The 18,990-nt window shown below is 41.3% G+C and overlaps 1 protein-coding gene across 1 annotated transcript in view; it reads left to right on the top strand.

The window, feature by feature from the left end:
- MAP3K5 (mitogen-activated protein kinase kinase kinase 5) overlaps nt 1-18,990 on the top strand; it is a 165,180-nt gene that overhangs the window by 135,868 nt on the left and 10,322 nt on the right. Inside the window, exons 16-25 of the mRNA XM_032770078.2 lie at nt 559-686; nt 3,864-4,000; nt 4,476-4,581; nt 5,510-5,667; nt 6,152-6,329; nt 7,274-7,294; nt 10,111-10,288; nt 10,385-10,553; nt 12,706-12,891; nt 17,405-17,510. Coding sequence (XP_032625969.1) covers nt 559-686; nt 3,864-4,000; nt 4,476-4,581; nt 5,510-5,667; nt 6,152-6,329; nt 7,274-7,294; nt 10,111-10,288; nt 10,385-10,553; nt 12,706-12,891; nt 17,405-17,510 — 1,367 coding nt within the window. The remainder of the gene's footprint in view (nt 1-558; nt 687-3,863; nt 4,001-4,475; nt 4,582-5,509; nt 5,668-6,151; nt 6,330-7,273; nt 7,295-10,110; nt 10,289-10,384; nt 10,554-12,705; nt 12,892-17,404; nt 17,511-18,990) is intronic.

Genomic DNA, 18,990 nt, shown 5'->3' with positions numbered 1-18,990 from the left:
TCTGTTTCCGTTGGATGAGAAGTGACCAGTGAGTCCTGGACCTCAGAAATCTTTCTAGTGACAATATTATCAAAACTGATACCACTCTGTGAAACATTTTGGCTTTGACAAAATTACATTTTGATGAACATGTCCCGACCAACTCTAGAGAGCACCTCTCCATGAAGAGAATATGCTGTTCTTTGTCTGTGATAAATGTCCAGAGCTGACATTTCAAATAAGTCTCCTACTTAGCAAGGTTCTCATCTAAATTAGACTATCAATCTAAGAACATACACTTGAATTTTTATTGCAGATGGACTAGTTGATATATTTGGGCATTGAGCTTTTTGCCCAACTGCTCATTCTGGCTGACTTGGCTTGAAGCATACTTTCTTTCTCCACAAACTCTGGGTGACCGCCTTTGTTGTGCCAATTTATTTTTCAGTATATACAATCATAAGTGTTCTTAGTAACGTGTATTGTAGCATTGTGTACAACATTCCAATGTACATGTTTCACAAGACGTCAGGTACAACATCCAGCTTTTTATTAAATGAAAATTTCCTTTACTTCCAGGTATTCCCAGCCTTTACATGAAGAAATCGCCCTGCATAAGCATCTTAAGCACAAGAACATTGTGCAGTACTTGGGTTCCCTTAGTGAGAATAATTTTATTAAGATATTCATGGAACAGGTGCCAGGGGGTAAGTGCTTTTTAAAAATATTTTTAAAATATAGAATTTTAGAATACTGCAACAATAGAGTAAATTTGTGTGAATAATATTTTTTAAAAATGTCCACGGTTATAAGCCACTTCTGTATGGAAATTGCACTAAGGCTTCATCTGGTAAAGTTGATTGTTTGAACAGACTAGGGAGTTGATTTGCATAGCTCAGGGGTTGGCAGCATTTTGGAAGTCGTGTGCCAAGTCTTCATTTATTCACTCTCATTTAAGGTTTTGCATGCCAGTAATACATTTTAATGTTTTTAGAAGATCTCTTTCTATAAGTCTATAATATATATAACTAATCTATTGTTGTATGTAAAGTAAATAAGGGTTTTAAATGTTTAAGAAGCTTTATTGAAAATTAAATTAAAATGCAGAGCCCCACGGACTGGTGGCCAGGACCTGGGCAGTGTGAGTGCCACTGAAAATCAGCTTCCGTGCCGCCTTTGGCACACGTGCCATAGGTTGCCTACCCCGGTATAGCTAATAGGAAAGGCTAGAATGACCTCACTGCACATTAAGCAGTGGGGGCTGTTGTCAGGGTTGTTGGGAAAAGGTGTCTGCTGCTTTATGGGCTGGAGAGTCTGGGAGTGACTTTGAGGCAGCTGCAGACCAGGTCAGGGTGAGGACTCTTACCCATTCCCCACAGGTGACTGGCAGAGAGGAGGGATTATATAGGTCCATGTCAGTGCAGGAAAAGCCAGGATGTATGGGGCCCACATCTCAGACTTGGGAGCTAACATGTTTTTGGCTGATCTTAAAGGGGGTGTTAGGATATGTCTGGGAACCCTGCGAGGTACGGTGGGGAGACAGCTGAGCTAATTGCTAGCACCTCCTTATGTTACATGTCCAGTGCAGGTACTCCATGGGGAAGGGATACAGTGATCCGATAAAATGGATTGCTAAAGGATTTAAAGGTGGTATTCTTTAAAGGAGAGGAAAAGGAGATTCAGGGCACCTATGACTGGTATGTTAGGGAGCCAACTCCTTCCTCCCTTGTAGGCTCCCCTCAACCCTCGTTCAGGGAGAGGGGTTGGCTGGGGACCAGGATGGGTAAGAGGGCTGACAGAAGTCCCTGGGTATATCTTGAAATGATTATGGAATGATCAACACTATACAATTTTATCTGCCAGGTACTCCCAGACATTTAAAAATAAAGTTGCAGCCTAATTAAACCACATCCAGTGTCACTTGTGCTTCTTCCAGCATAGCTGGGCAATTGTTGCCAACGTGCCTGGATCCAGCTTGATCAGGGTTCAGAGTAGAGCATGGTATGGAGACAGCACTTGTTGCTGTGACAGATGAGTTCCTCCAGTATATAGACTGGGGAAACAATCCACAGTCATCCTCATAGACTTCTTTGAAGCATTCAGTATAGTTGATTGCCAAAGAGGCTCCAGGGATGCACTGAAATTACCAAGTATATTTAGAGTCCTTCGTGCTAGGCCTCACCCAGAAGGTTGTGATGGGCAATTATTCTTTCTTTCTATTCATCACTTGAGAAATCCCACAGATCAGTCATGCTACCATCTCAATCATCTGAATAAAACCATGTGGGGAGCAGGTTTGCTGTCTGAAATGTCAGCAATGTGCAGACAATACCCAGTTGTACACCACCGTCATATGAGATGTAGCCACCACCAACTCAGAGGTTTGCAAATGCCAAGGGGAGATGAAGAATCTAGATGAAGATCAGCTGCCTGAAACTTAATATAGGCAAGACAAAAGTGATGCTGGTAGGAAAAAGGAAGTGATTTGAAGACCTTTGCTCCTCCATAATATCATCTTTGATTGAAGGCATTGCTGATCTTTTAAAGTCAAGGATCTGTTAATTCGCAGTGTATGTGGAGGCCCTAATTGCCACGTTTGCAAAAAATACACATTTCTATCTGTGGCTAGCTACAAGACTGTACCCCATCCTATTAAGCACAAACCTGGCTGTAGTAATCCACATATTCATGACCTGTAGGCTCAATTCATTGCAACTCATATCTAGGAATGATACCTTACATCTTTCAAAAACTTCATCTAGTAGAGATTGTAGAAGCTTGTCTGCTGAGCAGTACAGATCACTGTGAACAAACCACCCCAGTGCTCTGCTCTTTACACAGGCTCCTGATTGAATACAAAGTCCCGGTCAGGGTTTCTGTTTTAATATAAACTCTGCATAGTATTGGCCGTAGCTATCTGAGAGAGCACCTCTCCTTCTATGACCGTGACCTCCATTAGCACTTACGTTCCACTGGAAATATGAAACTGTTGGGAAAAGATGCTAAATGGATGGAGGTGATAGAATCTTCATGGAAGCCCAATCTGGACTATGGAACTCACTCCTACGTGAAATGAGCAGTTAGAACTAAACACAAAATCTATCCCTTGAATTAAGCTTTTCTACAAAATCTCTCCACGCATACTTAGAGACATTTCCTTAATGCTTCCTTTCAGTCTGCTTCTCTACAGGCAAAGAAGTGTGACTTCGATTAGCAGTATACTAAATGGTGTGGGATCTGCTTACTTGAAAGACCACATCTCTCCCTAGGCCATATTGCTCCAGCTGTGGTTGGTGGAGCTGTTCAAATTGGATTCCCCCTGGTTTAACAAAGAAGGAGGAGACTGATTGTAAAGCATTCTACATGAGGGGCCTGTAGTTATGGAACAAGTTTCCACACTCTTGGTCTGGGAATGTTGGCCTGGAAGTGGATACTTCAAGGCCTATCCTTTTGCCTAAGTATCTGAAGGGTGTAGAATTTTATAGGATGATTGTTTATCAGGGCGGAGGGCGGACAGAGTTTTGGTGGGGAAAGTTCACCAACTGTGCTGTGTCAGGGGTTGAGACTTGCTTGATTTTTTTTCCTGAGAGTTCAGTGCTGGTTTTGAGTTTGTTTGGCATTATTTAAAAGCAACAACACTGAGTACTGTTTAGCCAATGATCATCATGAATGAAAAGAAATACAGATTTTTTAAAAAGTTTGATTATAGATAAATGTAAGAATGTTTGGTGTTATGGAAGATGTCTACATTTTAGTAAAGGTGTATTCTGTTCCTTTACATTTATTGTGTGGTTACATTTATTGCTTGACACAAGCTAAGGCCAGAAAGAACAATCTATGAGCTAAGTTTACTCTGTTTTTTTCTGCCCCCAAAAAATTTATAGGCAGCCTTTCTGCTCTTCTGCGTTCAAAATGGGGACCACTAAAAGATAACGAGCAGACAATTGGTTTTTACACCAAGCAGATTCTTGAAGGATTAAAATACCTCCATGATAATCAGATAGTGCATCGAGACATAAAGGTGAGAAGGTGCTATGAATCACAGTCATGGGTTCATTGAACAGGGAAAACTCTCAACTTTCCACAGAGTATTTTTGATTTGAAAGCGTTATAGAGGGTTGGGAGGAAAGAAGGAGCTTCCACAATGATATTCTTAATGCAGACCTGACAACAGAAAATAATTTTTCTGAAAAAGTTGGAAGAATCTTGTGAATCTTTGATGTTTCTTTCCTCTATCAGTATTCTTTACGGAAATTCTGTAGATGGGGAAGCATACACAAGTCCTGATGTTTCACTTTAGAGAAAGGAGCACCTTAAAATGGAACCGTAGAAGGCAGCAACAATGATTTCTTCCCCCCCCTACCCCCGCCACCTTAAATATCCCTTTAGAGTAATTATTGTGTATAAAGAATACACTTTAAAAATGTTTGCTGCAAGTTGTCTTGCATTAACAGTCACTAGAGAAAAATAATTGGTCTAAATGTTCCGTCCTTCAGGGTGATAATGTGCTTATCAACACATACAGTGGAGTTCTAAAGATTTCAGACTTTGGCACATCAAAGAGACTTGCGGGGATCAATCCGTGTACTGAAACTTTCACTGGTATGTTTCTAGTTTATAGTGTCTTCCAATTTGAAAGCAAAAGAAGAACAGTTACGAATGCAGGATCAGATCCTGCAGCTGCTTCACATGCAGAACCTCCATGGACTTCAAATCAATGTATATAGTAGATGGAGGAATGGGCTTGTTTTACTTGCTTAACCTTAAATTATAAACTTTATCTTAGTAAGTTGAATTGTATGCGCTGGTAGAGAGGAATGCCATTGCTGACATTACTGAGAGATTCAAATCCTCCTAGGCAAGATAGGCCTCTTTCCCCCAGGTTCCTGATTATCATTCTTGCGTACACAGTTTTTAATCCTGCTGCCTCACTGACCCAGAAGTAACTTTTCCTTTGTTTGCTTAGTCTGCCTAACTCCACCTCAAGAATTTGTCCTTAATTTGATCTCCCTCCTGCTTGAAAACCTAATTCAAACTTATTGAGCTGTGGGTATTATATATGATTAATGATCACTTTTCAATGTATTTCAGTTCCCTCTTTCAGTATTTGCCAAATTCTTGCTCTCTGAATTTGAGAGTGCAGAATGCTATGGGTAAATGGCTCTTTCACTCCAAGAAGTGGAATCCTATCACCTCACTAATCAGTTCCTTTCCATCTCTGAATCCAATTCAAAATTGCCCTCCTAATTTTTTCTGTTGGTATATAATGTGACTATGTGAAAATAGGACCTGATCCAAAGCCCACTGAAGTCCATTTAGTTTCAACATTGACTTCAGGGGACTTCAGATCAGATCAGTAGCAAACATCATTCACTTTTGGCCTTAACTAAAAGTATTCTTTTGGAATCTATGAGGATAATTTTTTAAAAATTACTAACATTCCTCCCTGCCCATCCGGATGGTTCCCCTGTCCTTAGCTGCCTCCGTCATCATCTGAGTTTTAAATTTTAAGAAGTGTGTTTTTAATCAGGTACCCTTCAGTATATGGCACCAGAAATTATAGACAAAGGGCCACGAGGCTACGGGAAAGCTGCCGACATCTGGTCTTTGGGGTGCACCATCATTGAAATGGCCACAGGGAAGCCTCCATTTTATGAACTGGGAGAGCCACAGGCAGCTATGTTTAAGGTAAGACCTCTTTCTTAGACCGTTCTGTTCAGGTCCATTGTTTTTTGTAAACAAAGGAAATCTTATGACTGTATTAAAAGACAGAGAGTGGGAGAACAGCAAGGATAAGATAAAGGAAATGCCTCTTTAATGAGCATATTAGAACGAAAGTGTTATCTGATGTGATTCAATTGAGGGGGAGTGCTGTATTGTTTTGAAGAAGACAGAAGTGGAGCAACAAAAGGCTGTTCACAAATCTGTTAAAAAATTTTTATTTCTATTTCATTTTAACATGGTGAGCCAATGAGCAGTGCATCCTCTTTCTGTGAGATCCCCTTTGGAAGCAAGAGAATTTTTCAGATATTCTAGTAAAATGCAGGTCATTAATGGTGATTTCAGTAGGTTTTAAGGAAGAGGTTTTAGTCACTCTGGATCAAAAGCAGATAGCAACATGTATGAGAAAAGACTTCTGGTTTCTCTTTGTTTACTCTTTCATCTCTCTCAGGTGGGAATGTTTAAAATACACCCAGAGATTCCTGAATCCATGTCAGCCGAGGCCAAAGCCTTCATACTGCGTTGCTTTGAACCAGACCCTGACAAACGACCTTTTGCTAATGAACTACTTGTAGATGAGTTTTTAAAGATTTCAAGCAAGAAGAGAAAATCCCAAACAAAACTCTCAGGTAATTGTATCACTGAGATGTATCTGGTAGATTTTACCTCATTAAAGAGACTGTTTCCTATAATCAAGGTCATAACCTCTGAGACTAAAGCAATGTATCCTCTGTCTTGATGAATATTCAGCAGTAAACCTCTATTTATCTATGACCTGTGGAAGCAGAACAGGTCTATAACAGTGGACTGGACTAGATGACCTCTCAAGGTCCCTTCCAGTCCTATGATTCTGTAAGAGCATAATTCTATCACCACTTGTATGGAAATGTTCCAGATAAAGTATTTTATATAGTTTCAGAAAGTCCTTAGAAATGTTCTAATTTAAAGCATACTTGCACAACCGATTAATAAGCAACATTTGTTGATTACAAAGCAAAAATGGTTTAATATAAAAGACTGCAAAATTTGTTGAAAGCTTTGATTTCTTTGACAGGCATTAAAGCAAACTGAGATTCATTTTTTCTAAGTGTTACCATTGCTAGAAATATTAAGATGTTTAAAATTTACTTGAAACTTAAACTGAATAGAAAAATCTTCTGACTTTAGCTACTGTATACAAAGTTATTACACAGATTATACCATCGGTTTTGGTTTTCGTTTTAAATTGTGGAGCACAAGTGGTTTCTTTGATACCACAAGTGATGTATTTATTTAAATGTGGAAAAAAATGCCTGCTGCATTTAAGAAAACATTTTTATCAAGATACCTAAAATAAAGAAGAAATGTTAGATCACCATATTAACTTGTTTGGAGAAAAAAAACAACAAATAAAAATAGATTAAATTCCAATTTCTCTTTTCAATTGCAATCAGAGACTGATTAGATAAATGATAGTCTAGATATTGTTACCATGCACAGTACAACTGAGAGGAAAGAATTTATTACTTACACTATATTTACTAAGTTAAATTTAACATATGATGAATATTTTTGTTTGCTTTTCCTCCCACAGCTCTTTCAGCTTACTCAAATGGTAAGTTTTAATATTCTAAATTTTTTCCTCAAAACGTGTAACTATGTTGATAGAACGAAAATCATTTACTCACTCTGCCGTAAATTACCACACCTAGAAACTGCACAGATGAGATAATTGGACACAATTATCAAACTGAAGAGTCTTGGAAACCATAACCTGATCACATAGGTTTAAAGTACTGTAGATCAGGAGTTCTCAAGCTTTTTCTGTCTGAAGACCTCCTCAACATGCTATAAAAACTCCAGGGCCCAGCAGGGGTCTGATGGGGAGTGTCTCAGGGTGGGGCCTGGGGCATAAGCATAGTTTGACTTCTATTTTGGGGGGGGGCAGGGTCCAGTGGGGCTCAAGCCATCTCCGCATGGCAGGGTCCAGGGAGGAAGCGCTACCTCCACTTCTTGACTTATCTTAGCAGGTCACCCAGCCTGTCTGGGTTGTGGGGGCATGCAACCAAAAATTGTAACTCTGAGATGTGGGGCTTAGCTCAAAAAGTTTGAAAACAGCTTAGGGTGAAGGGAGGGGGTAGGTAGGGCTGTGTGCAGGCAGGGGGTAGCTCAGGGTGTAGGGAGAGGAGTATTTGGAGCTGTCTGCTGGGGAGGACTCCCCTGCGGTCCCAATTCCCTAAGGGCTCTGCCAGCCACGGAGCCAGGTATCCCTGCCCAGATGGCTCTTACTGGCTGCGTGAGGGAAGTGGGCTGGGAGCTGAGGAACAGTTTCAACGTGGTCACCATTAGGAGAGGAGGGAACGCTGCTGCTGCCTGCTCCATGGCACCAGCCAAGCAGCAGCTGCCCCGCACTGCCTGGCTCCTGCTTCCCACCTCCGACCTGGCCAGGTGGTGAGGAGAGGAGGTGGGGAGAAGTGTGGAGCTGCCCCTGAGACTGCTGTGCTCTTGTGCTGCACTTGGGGGGGAACGGGGGGCAATGCCCTCCATGTCTCCAACTCTGCCCAGGGGCTCAGGGCTTCTGCCCCACAGGGAGCACCAGGGCTCAGGCCTCTGGGATTCAGCCCCATGCTTAGAGGCGGGGGGGAGGGCAGGATGCCAGGGATCAGGGCTTCAGCCCCATGCTTCCTGGCTTCAACCCCACAGGGCCCCACAACCCACTTGAAAGGTCTCATGGACCCCCTGGGGGCCGTGGATCCCTGGTTGAGAACCAGTGCTGTATATAATCAGGTTAGGTTACGGTTTGACAGGGCAGGTGGCTAATATCTTGCCTATCATGGACCTGCCTGGTTGTTTATAGTAACAATTCCAGTCGAAATGGTGCATGACACCTGAAACAGCAAGGTGTCAGAGGGACGTTTGCTTGGAATAGTACTCTTTGTCTTAATTTTTAATCATTTTTTCAATTACCTAAACTCTGAGATGCCATATAAGAGTTTGAATAGGGTGACCAGATGTTCTGATTTTATAGGGACAGTCCCGATATTTGGGGCTTTGTCTGATATAGGCACCTATTCCCCCCCTCCCCCCCAATTCTGATTTTTCACACTCGCTGTCTGGTCACCCTAAGTTTGAATGAGAATTCAAAACCTTCTTTCTGCAACACCAAGTGTGCTGTTTATAGAAGAAGCTAATTCAGAGTTAACTTGCATGTATCACAATTTAGCCAAGTATAGAGGGCTTATGTGAAGGGCCTAGCACAGGGGTGGGCAAACTTTTTGGGCCGAGGGCCACATTTGGATGGGGAAATTGTATGTAGGGCCAGGGCAGGGGGTTGGGGTGTGGGAGGGGGGGCTCAGGTAAGGAGGTTGGGGTGCAGGAGGGGTGTGGGGTGTATGAGGGGGCTCAGGGCAGGGAGTTAGGGTGGAAGGTGTGCGAGTGGGCTCAGGGTAGGGAGTTGGGGTGCAGGAGGGGTGTGAGGTGCAGGCAGGGGGCTCAGGGCAGGGAGTTGAGGCGTGAGGTGCAGGAGGGGTTCGGGCTCCAGGGTGGCAGCGGTGTGCACCAGGGCCAAGCCAGGCTGCCTGCCTGCCTGCCCTGTCGCCGGCCCCACGCTGCTCCAGGAAGTGCTGCGGCCCCTGGGGGTGGGGAGGAGGAGGGCTCCACATGCACTGCCCTTGCTGCGCCTCCAGGTACCTCCCCCGAAGCTCCCACTGGCAGCGGTTCCCTGTTCCCGGCCAATGGGAGCTGCGGGGAGTGGTGCCTGGAGGCAAGAGCAACACCTGGGGGTCACAGGGGCGTGATGCCGGCCACTTCTGGAGAGCGGCGCAGGGCCCATGGTGCCGCAGGGGGCAATCCTGCGGGCTGCATCCAAAGCCCTGAGGGGCCGGATCCAGCCCACAGGTCGTAGTTTGCCCACACCTGGCCTAGCACCACTTTAGCTTGAAATTTGTTCCCATTGAAGTCAATGGGACTTTTGCCATTGACTTCAAAGAGAGAAGGATTGGGCCCCTAATGTATGTTGCAAGGGTCTTGGGCGGACCCTCTGTGCTGAGATACAATACTCTGAGAGAATGCTTAGAGGTGCTCTGGAATGAGTGTATATATAAGCACTGTAGCTCTGGGAGTTTATTATATCTTAACTTTGTAAAGACCATAATGCCCAGTAAGTTGAGATGGTCCCAGTCTCTAAGAACTCTTCATCTAAAATACGTTGTGACTCCTTCCAGTAGCTGAGAGCTCTTTTCAAGTAACATCTTAAAATGCATTTTTTATATATATATATATGTGTAACTGAGGTAGGAGGTTGGAGTTTACCTTTTCTGCCTCATCTTAAAAGAATAACTTTCTTTTCAGATTTAAGGTATAGCCATTGTAGCTTACACCATTTGTGATGGTTTTGAAACACTAATTTTCTGATTGTTCCTTCATGAGTAGAATACCTTCGGAGCATATCTTTGCCTGTTCCTGTTCTGGTAGAAGATACGAGCAGTAGCAGTGAATATGGCTCTGTTTCACCTGATACAGACTTAAAAATTGATCCATTCTCTTTCAAATCAAGAGCCAAATCATGTGGAGAAAAAGATGCAAAAGGAATCCAGTCCCTTTTTCTGAGGTAAGAGCTATGTTGTCTTCATGTTGCTTCAGGGATTAGGAATGAAGTTTTTTTTGTTTGTTTTTAAATGTTAATTTTCATCGTGTAAACTTTCAGCATCCCAGATGAGAATTTTGAGGATCATAGTGCTCCTCCTTCACCTGAAGAGAAAGATTCTGGGTTCTTCATGCTAAAAAAGGACAGTGAACGGAGAGCCACTCTCCACAGAATATTAACAGAGGACCAAGAGAAGGTGGTGAGGAACTTAATGGAAGCCTTAGCTCAGGTAAAATAACTTGCAGGCAGACAAAAATAGCATGTAATTTTGCAGGTTTCCAGTAAGCGTGTACATGGATATGTGTAAATATATACATTAAACCAGGTGTCAGTCACAAAATAAGGTTTGATAAACTATAGGTGGCTGATATAATGTAGGACTTGAGAGAGTGCAATTATACTGATGATAAAAATATGCACCAAAATTATATTTGTGTTGCGGTACATTTGTATTTTACCTTATTCATAACTACTGCCTCTGTGTGCACACAGATATCACCTGGTTGAACAATGGAAGAAAATATATGAACATTTTAATGAAATTTCATTTTTTCCAACATTTTTTTCTAACAGGACTAATAAAGGATGATGGCTTAATATATGTAATGATCAGTCTAATCAACTCCAAAAGTGTAAGCCAGGGATGTTCAGCCTGTGGCTCTAGAGTTATATGTGTCTCTTTTGGAGTTTGTGCATCTGGCTGGTTCCTTTGCCCAAGTTGGTCTCATGTCAGACTATAGCAGGTGTGCCAAGTAAAATAGACTAGACACATCCCTGTCCTTTCAAGCTGCTATGAAAAGGAGCAATTGAAACAAACAGCCCCATGCCTCACAGCAGTTAGGAGTGGGGGTGGAGGGAGGGAGAAGGGAGTGTCAGATGGAGCTGCAGAAAGCCACACAATAATAACGCATTACCTCCTGACACTACTCTGGGTGATTCATTCTGGTATCAGTACAGGAGGATGTGGAATAATCAACAATTCTTCATCACACTGCAAATGTTGCAACAGTCAGATGATGTGATTTTTGTCATTGTTTTTGCAGTCTGTAACTGCATTTCATTCTCAAGGCTGAGTATCTTTGCTCTAAATCATGCTTTGCATGTAAATTACGGTCCATGGTATTTAGGTTTTTAAAAAAGGTATGATCAAGAAATTATGCTTCAAATTTAAATGTCTGATTTGCTTGGTAAACCTTTCTAAAGGTACCTAGCACTATTGCTGTGGATAGAAACTGTTGCCATAACAATAGAATGAGGTTATCTAGTTCTTGTAGAATCAGTCATTGAAATAGTGGTAGAGAAGGGTTAAAAACTGGAGGAAGTAAAACAGATGTGCCCAAGAACCTCTATTGGTTGAAGTGCTGTAATAACAGATATAACTATCAGTGCATGTGTCAATAGAACAATGTAAATAAATGGAAGAGGACAAAACTGAATTATTTATATACAGAGAAATTCCTGAGGCATGACATAGTCATGACAGAAGAATGGAAAAAATAGCAGGAAGCAAAAAGCAACGTGCTCTTCTGCTTCAGAAATCAATGTTAGGTATCTCTTCAATATTTATCTGACGTTAATCAAAATAACTCCCTGTAATATATGTGAGGAACTAAAATTTTTCCCCTTGAGTTTCTTTTAATAACTTGTGATATTTTCATATTTCTTTTCCCACAATTATAATTCAGATTTAATTTCAGCTGGCATAATTGAAAGCTATTAAAAAAAAAACCCTCTGACCCCATACTTATTGCTTTCTGTGATATTCTCCAAAAATTACCTTTCATGCATTGTGGTATATTCTTAACTGACAGAAGCTTTAACATAAAGTAGAGATTTCAAAAATGTGAGCACACGTCAATGAGACAGATTACTGATTGCATCCACAGTATGTTGATAGTAGTCTGTGAAAAATTCAGACCATATGTAAGTGTAGCTATAGTGTGAAAATTTCATATTGTGGTGAATCTTCTTCATGGAGTTAAGCACTCGGGATGAAATTCTCTCCTTACAAAGCCCTCTGCATCAAGGAAGAACCACTTAAGCCCTACTTTAAGGCCTAACTTAGGACTTCACCTTGTAGTGGCCCTCAGCAGAGAATGAATTTCACTCTCTGGACCTAAAAGTTTTAATAATAGTGAGATATGCATTTTCTCCATACATCTTGCTGAAATATATTACTTGCACAAAATAAATGAGTGGGACTGTGCAGCATATACTTTTTGGTAATTAAAGGAATGTCTGTTTTAGAGGTAAATTTTCTGGAACGTAGAGGGGGGAAAGGTTATTTATCGTGCATCAACTCATATTGGATAAAACCATTGGATATAAAATTTAAGATATGTGCTTTAGGCTGAATTTGTTCCTTTTTGTTCCTCTAACAGGGAGCTGAAGAACCCAAACTAAAATGGGAGCACATCACAACTCTTGTTGCCAGCCTCAGAGAATTTGTAAGGTCAACTGATCGCAAAATCATTGCGACCACTCTTTCAAAACTGAAACTGGAGTTAGACTTTGACAGTCACGGTATTAGTCAAGTCCAGGTGGTGCTATTTGGTTTTCAAGATGCTGTAAGTAGAAACTTTTAGAAGTTTTGCTATATGAAGTCTCAATTAAAAGGCCAAATTAAAGACTGGCATAAGCTGATGAAAATTCATTGACCTCAGCCCAGAGTTACCCAAATGAGAACACCTGAAGGCTCCAATTCTAATAACAACAATTGGAACCTTCCACCCACAGTCAGCTTTTGGCTTGGCTTCCATGTGATCCTTTGGGCAGCAAGTATGTCCTGACCGCAATCACTATTTCCCGCCCCCAAGATCTATGCGTCTTCACAGATAAACAGCAGGAGGGTCCAGCATGCTTCTAAAAATATTACACCATATTCCTCAAGTAGGAAACCCTCAAAAAATGTAATGGTTGGGCTTTTCTTGTAAATAAATACAAAATTGTGCTGCATGTATACAAATCTCTAGGGCTTGACTCAGCTAAGAAATTAATGCATTTAAAAAATCCCAACAAACTAAACCATACCTAGTTTATAATATTGCTGTTGTATTCCTGTCCCGATGCAAGTGATCCAGTAGCAAAATTTGGCCAAATGTGAGTTGTAAACCTTCACCCCAAACTATGATGAAATGGTTAACATAGCTAATGTAATACTGGCAATCCCCACAATGATAAATAGGACACAGAAATGGAGTCCCTTTAAATAGCCATCTTATTAAAAAGCAATATTTCTGTCCCAGAGCCTGCTTTAAATGTTATTACAAATTCTCTGCTAACACTCATTTTAAAGGGGCAAAAGTTATCTTGTTTCATTCGGGGCTGAATAACTGATATTGGGAGAGTCTGACTTTGTGCCCTGGTTGGATCCCTGAGGTTAAAATGACATAAAGACAAAAGAAGGGCACCCAACGTGATGTCCCCATGAACATTTTAAATCTAGGGCTCTCCAAAAGTAAAGAGACTTTTTGAAAAGGTTGCCTGGTCTTGTATAGGGTGTAAGTTAGCACATAATTATATACACTTCCCCAGAAGGCCAGCATAGAAATTAAAGCAATTGTAGGAAGGTTTCCTGCCTTCCTCATGGAGTTTTTCACCTTGAATGTCCTGATCCTGCCTTCTGTTCTATTTAGTCTTGCAATACATCATGGATCAAGCCCGGGCTGCAGCATTAATAATGCACAACAAAGTCAAAGCTTCCATACCAGATATTTAATCCAATACAAAGCAGGAGGCCTTTTGCCCCTTTAAATCTAAGCCATGATCATATGAACTGAATGAAAAAAATCTCTGAATGTTTGATAAATTGCAGTACACTCTTGACTCATTCCCTTTGTATAAAATGCCTAATGATGTCACAAGCATGAAATAGCACAATTCAGAATACTTGAACTCCATTAATGTGCACAATGATGGGTGCAGAAGAACAGCTACCTCACTATTGTCATGGCATTGGTCATGGTAACTTCAGATGCATGTACATTATCTTATTTCCAATTTGAACACCACCTTGCTCATACAATCTTCTGTTCCACCTTGTACTCAGTCCCATAGTAAATTTAGCAGATTACCCACATCTTGACTTGAAAGCCCACTGACCTGAGGAAGTTCTTTAAAATCTGTCATTGGGTAAAAGATGATGAGCTGGCCTGCTGAAGAGGCCATACAAAGAAAGTAAACAGAAGGCTTTAAACAAAATAGTCCTGGGATCCTACCAAGAAGAGTCCCAGTGAAGAAGCCGGGGTTTATTGGGAATTTCTCTTTCCCGGTGGAGTGTAACAAAGCAGTTAGATATGCATCCTCCACTGCAGCTCTCAGAGGTTGAGGTAGAAGTTCAGATAGAAGCAGCTTTGTATCACCATGCAATTTATTGGTGAAGGCAAATGGCCGAGAATCACTATTTACAGCAATTGAGATGTCTTGGGAGAAGAATCTGGAACCGCATAGCCAGTCAATCAGAAAGAGTTCTGCAATTTTAGTATCCTGAAAACTGACATTACAGAAAACAAGACACGTGTGTGAGAACAGGGACCATTCTAGAGATATCAGAATAGGTGGCACTTAATGTCTGTATGGTAAGTGTCAGCGTTCGTTTCCACATAGTCACTCTTTTGGTAGGAGTTTTTTGTCCCATTATATATCGTTCGGTTACAAGGCAGTCCTCTCAATGATGATATTTCAGCATCCCAGACACAGGCCTCTCTTCTGTCACCTTTTCCTCTTCGAAATACAGTGCTTATTTTAGGACAGGCCTCCTCCATTTCCTGGGAAATGGAAATAGTTAAAACAGGAACCTTTTGAATCCAGGTGTTGTAGGGGACCTAGGCTACGTCTAGACTACCCGCCGTATCGGCGGGTTAAAATCGATTGCTCGGGGATGATATATCGCGTCTCATCTAGACGCGATATATCAATCCCTGAGCGTGCTTATATCGATTCCGGAACTCCACCAACCCCAACGGCATTCCGGAATTGACAGGGGGAGCCGCGGACATCGATCCCGCGCGGTGAGGACAGGTGAGTAATCCGATCTTAGATATTCGACTTCAGCTACGTTATTCACGTAGCTGAAGTTGCGTATCTAAGATCGATTTCCCCCCCGTAGTGTAGACCAGCCCCTAGATAAAGCATTGAAGTCAGTGGGAGCTGTGTAGACTCCAACCTCTATCACAGAAAAACAGCTTAAATGGAGATATCAGACTCTTCTCTGATATCAGGATATTGCTCTAAATGGGGAAAATTATCTCCTTTATTCCCAGGACTTATGGGTAACAATAAGGGCTGATAGTCAGGATATCCTGATCAAAGCACTGGGAAAAAAACGTTTTGCTTTGTATTCTAAAGTGCTTAGTCATACTACTGTGGATGTTTGTGTTCCTTGACAAAGTCACATTGTGCCTCTTCAGTGTGGAAAACAGCTTGAACTTTGTGCTCATTAAAGGCTCAATCCTGCAAGGTGCTGAATACTTTCAGGCAGGTGTTGAGCAGTCTCAACTTTCATAACATCAATACACCTCTCAAGAGGTGCTCAAGTCCTTGCCTGACTGGTTTCTGAACCCTGTGGTTAGGTTTATTCAGCAGCATAGCATTCTTCTTATGATGTATATTCAGCTTGCTAGCAATTCTCTTACAACATGACAGAATGCCATCTAGTGGGCATTGTAATAAAGAAATGATTTGTCTTTGGGCAATAATAGAACACATCTTCCTTTGAACTTCTGTCCATCCCCAAAAGACATCATCATCTTTGTGACATTGTTATTTCCTATAAAAAGATTATGACAACCTTCAGAAGACAGAAATAAGCTGATCTGGTTTTCATGAAGTGCCTTCAGAATAAAACCTGAGGAAAAGATACAGAAAATATCCTACTAGTCCCTACAGAGGAAATTTTTCTATGAGACATTTACGGATCTTTATTAGAATGAACTTTTAAATGTAATTTAATTTGTCATGCTGAAAAGTTTTGAGTCCTGCTCCCTTGTATGTCCTACTGCTGTTGGTTTCACCTGTCAGCTATTCCTGTATAGCCATGGTGGCCTAGTTTGAGAGCTAGCTTATGAAACCTGCTGTTGCTGTCAACTTTGCCTAGGTGTCCTTCTAAAGTTTTTTGAATAATCCACCACCCCATCATACCCTTGCTGTCTCATTTCTCGGCTCACTTCCAGCCCTTTGAGAGTTTGAAAGGAACAGCCTCAGAAAAATAATTTTGATAAGTTACAGAGAACTAAGAGTGTAGTTGAGAATGAAGTTTTGAAGGCAATACTGCAGGAATACGCAGATAGGACAGTACCAGGACAGTAGATAGGAAAGGGCTATAATTTCATTAGCCACCACTTCTAAATCAGCAGGGTTATGCTGGGCCAAAAAAATAGGAGGAAAGAGGCAATGGAAAGGAATCTACAATAATCTTTAACTTGTTACAGATATTTTTAAATTTCAGAGAAAACCCACATCCTCTTTCCTTCCCAAAACAGACTAGAAGCAATAAAAGAATTAGCAAAATTCCATTTAAGTAAACTAGTATTAAATTGCTCCTTTCTTATTCAAGTGGGAAGAGCCTCACACTGTTTTTTGAAGAGGGTTCACCCATCTTTATTTTAAAATAGACAACTGTACTACAGTCTTCCCAACTGAAGCAGTCAAAAATCATGAGGCAGCACCCCCCCCCCACCAAAATCATGAGATTGGCTTAAAAGTCATGAGATCTGTTTTTTTTTAAAGGTTTATTTTTATTTGCCCTGTGGTGCTGAAGCATTCAGGGTTCACATTTTAAAGTTTTTCTCCACAACTCTGAGGGCTAAAATCTTACCTTTTTAAAAATGAAGGCTAAGAGTCTCATGCAACCACTTGACTCTAAGAGCTAAGACTTTATGAAAAATACAAATGTCACAAGACTTGCAACAATATTGCAAAAGTTGGAAACACTGTTATTATATTTTCTTGTCTAATGACACCATGAAGTTACTTAAAGAAAACACTGTTTTGAATGCAGTATAGCTGAGCTTAATATTATATTATCAGCTGTGTGCAGCTTTGGGGATAAAATGATTTCTGACCTGCATTCTATGTCATCAGGTCAATAAAGTTTTACGAAATCACAACATTAAGCCGCACTGGATGTTTGCCTTGGACAGCATAATTCGAAAAGCTGTGCAGACTGCTATTACTATTCTGATTCCCGGTGAGTCACTCTGACACAGCAAACATTTAATCTCTGATTGCTTAAAATGTTTTTAATCGTGCTGTGATCATGATGCTTCACAAAAGCTTTTGAAACTTGCAATGACTTCCTTTTGTCTTTGTTGACATGCATTAGCTGTTTCACAAACCAAGTATTCATAGGTGAGTTGTCCCAGCTATTTTGGAGCACACCTTTCCAGGATGCATAATATAAGTGACAAGTAAGTGACCAGTAGTAGACTTATTGGTGCATTTAGAGGGCCAGATTTTTCAGGTACTCAGCATCCACACATTGGATATGAAAGAGAGCTCAAAAGAGCTCAGCACCCAACATACTTAGCTCTTTTGAATATGTGCTCTGAGGTACAGACTGTTGGCCACCCAAGTAGTGTAACAATAACTTGTGTGGCTCCACTGGCCAAAAATGGTTTCTAGGGGTAGTAGCCAGACATTCTTTCCTGCTACAGCTAGTAGGCTTCTGTTGTGTGTGAGTTGGCAAGGAGAAAGATTCCATGTTAAAGAAATGCTAACCCATTTGTTTCCAGTTTGCCACACCCACTATGCTGCTTTCCTCCATTGAAAACAGTGGAACTTTAGAATGAACCTGCTGCATTCAGCAGTACAGCAGGTGCATTCTTATTGGGCATACTAAATTTGCAGCTTAAAAAGTGGCTAGTAGGGACTGGCAATTTTCCTTGCAATTGCTATAGGGTATAAATTGCCTTTTTATAGAGCTATTCCACAAGCCCTTTGGACTACTTAAATTCTACTTGAGCCCTACTGTATGGGCAGGGCCAGCTCCAGGCACCAGAGCAGCAAGCAGGTGCTTGGGGCGGCCAACGGAAAGGGGCAGCACATCTGGCTCTTCAGCGGAAAGTTCCTCAGTCCATCTCAGACGGAAGGACCTGCCACCGAATTGCCGCCAAAGAATGAAGCGGCGGCGGAAGTGCTGCCGATCGCGACTTTTTATTTATTTATTTTTGCCACTTGGGGTGGTAAAAACGCTGGAGCTGGCCCTGTGTGTGGGCCATTTTTACAGGGGTAAATTTCACATATCACAAACATGGTTTTGGGGAGAAACATAGGTCTGTAGTAATGACAAAATGACTAGAGAAATGTGAATGTTTCTTTGAAATGTTTTTTTGCAAGTTTAACTGCCACGCATGGTGCATTTTTCTTGGTATTAATGATGCTGTGTTGACCTAAATTCTGCTCCCACTGAAGTCAATTCCAATTCACTTCAATGGAAGAAGAGTCAGGCCACCACTCCGTGCTTTTGAAAACTCCCATCCTAAGGAGCAAATGGGAGAATATTTGAGGGGGAAAGGCTTAGAGGTAACTAGTCTCAGTTGAAGAAGGAAAGGAAGGATGTGTATCACTAACGATGGAATTTGCAAATTGACATTACTTTGTTTATACACTGTAGAAGAATACCACAGACCTAATGGAGTACATGTTTTACATAATTGATAAGAATTGGT

The sequence above is a fragment of the Chelonoidis abingdonii genome, chromosome 3 (assembly GCF_003597395.2).
Source record: "Chelonoidis abingdonii isolate Lonesome George chromosome 3, CheloAbing_2.0, whole genome shotgun sequence".
NCBI classification, from domain to species: Eukaryota; Metazoa; Chordata; order Testudines; family Testudinidae; genus Chelonoidis; species Chelonoidis abingdonii.
This window is presented reverse-complemented; position numbering and strand designations above follow the sequence as displayed.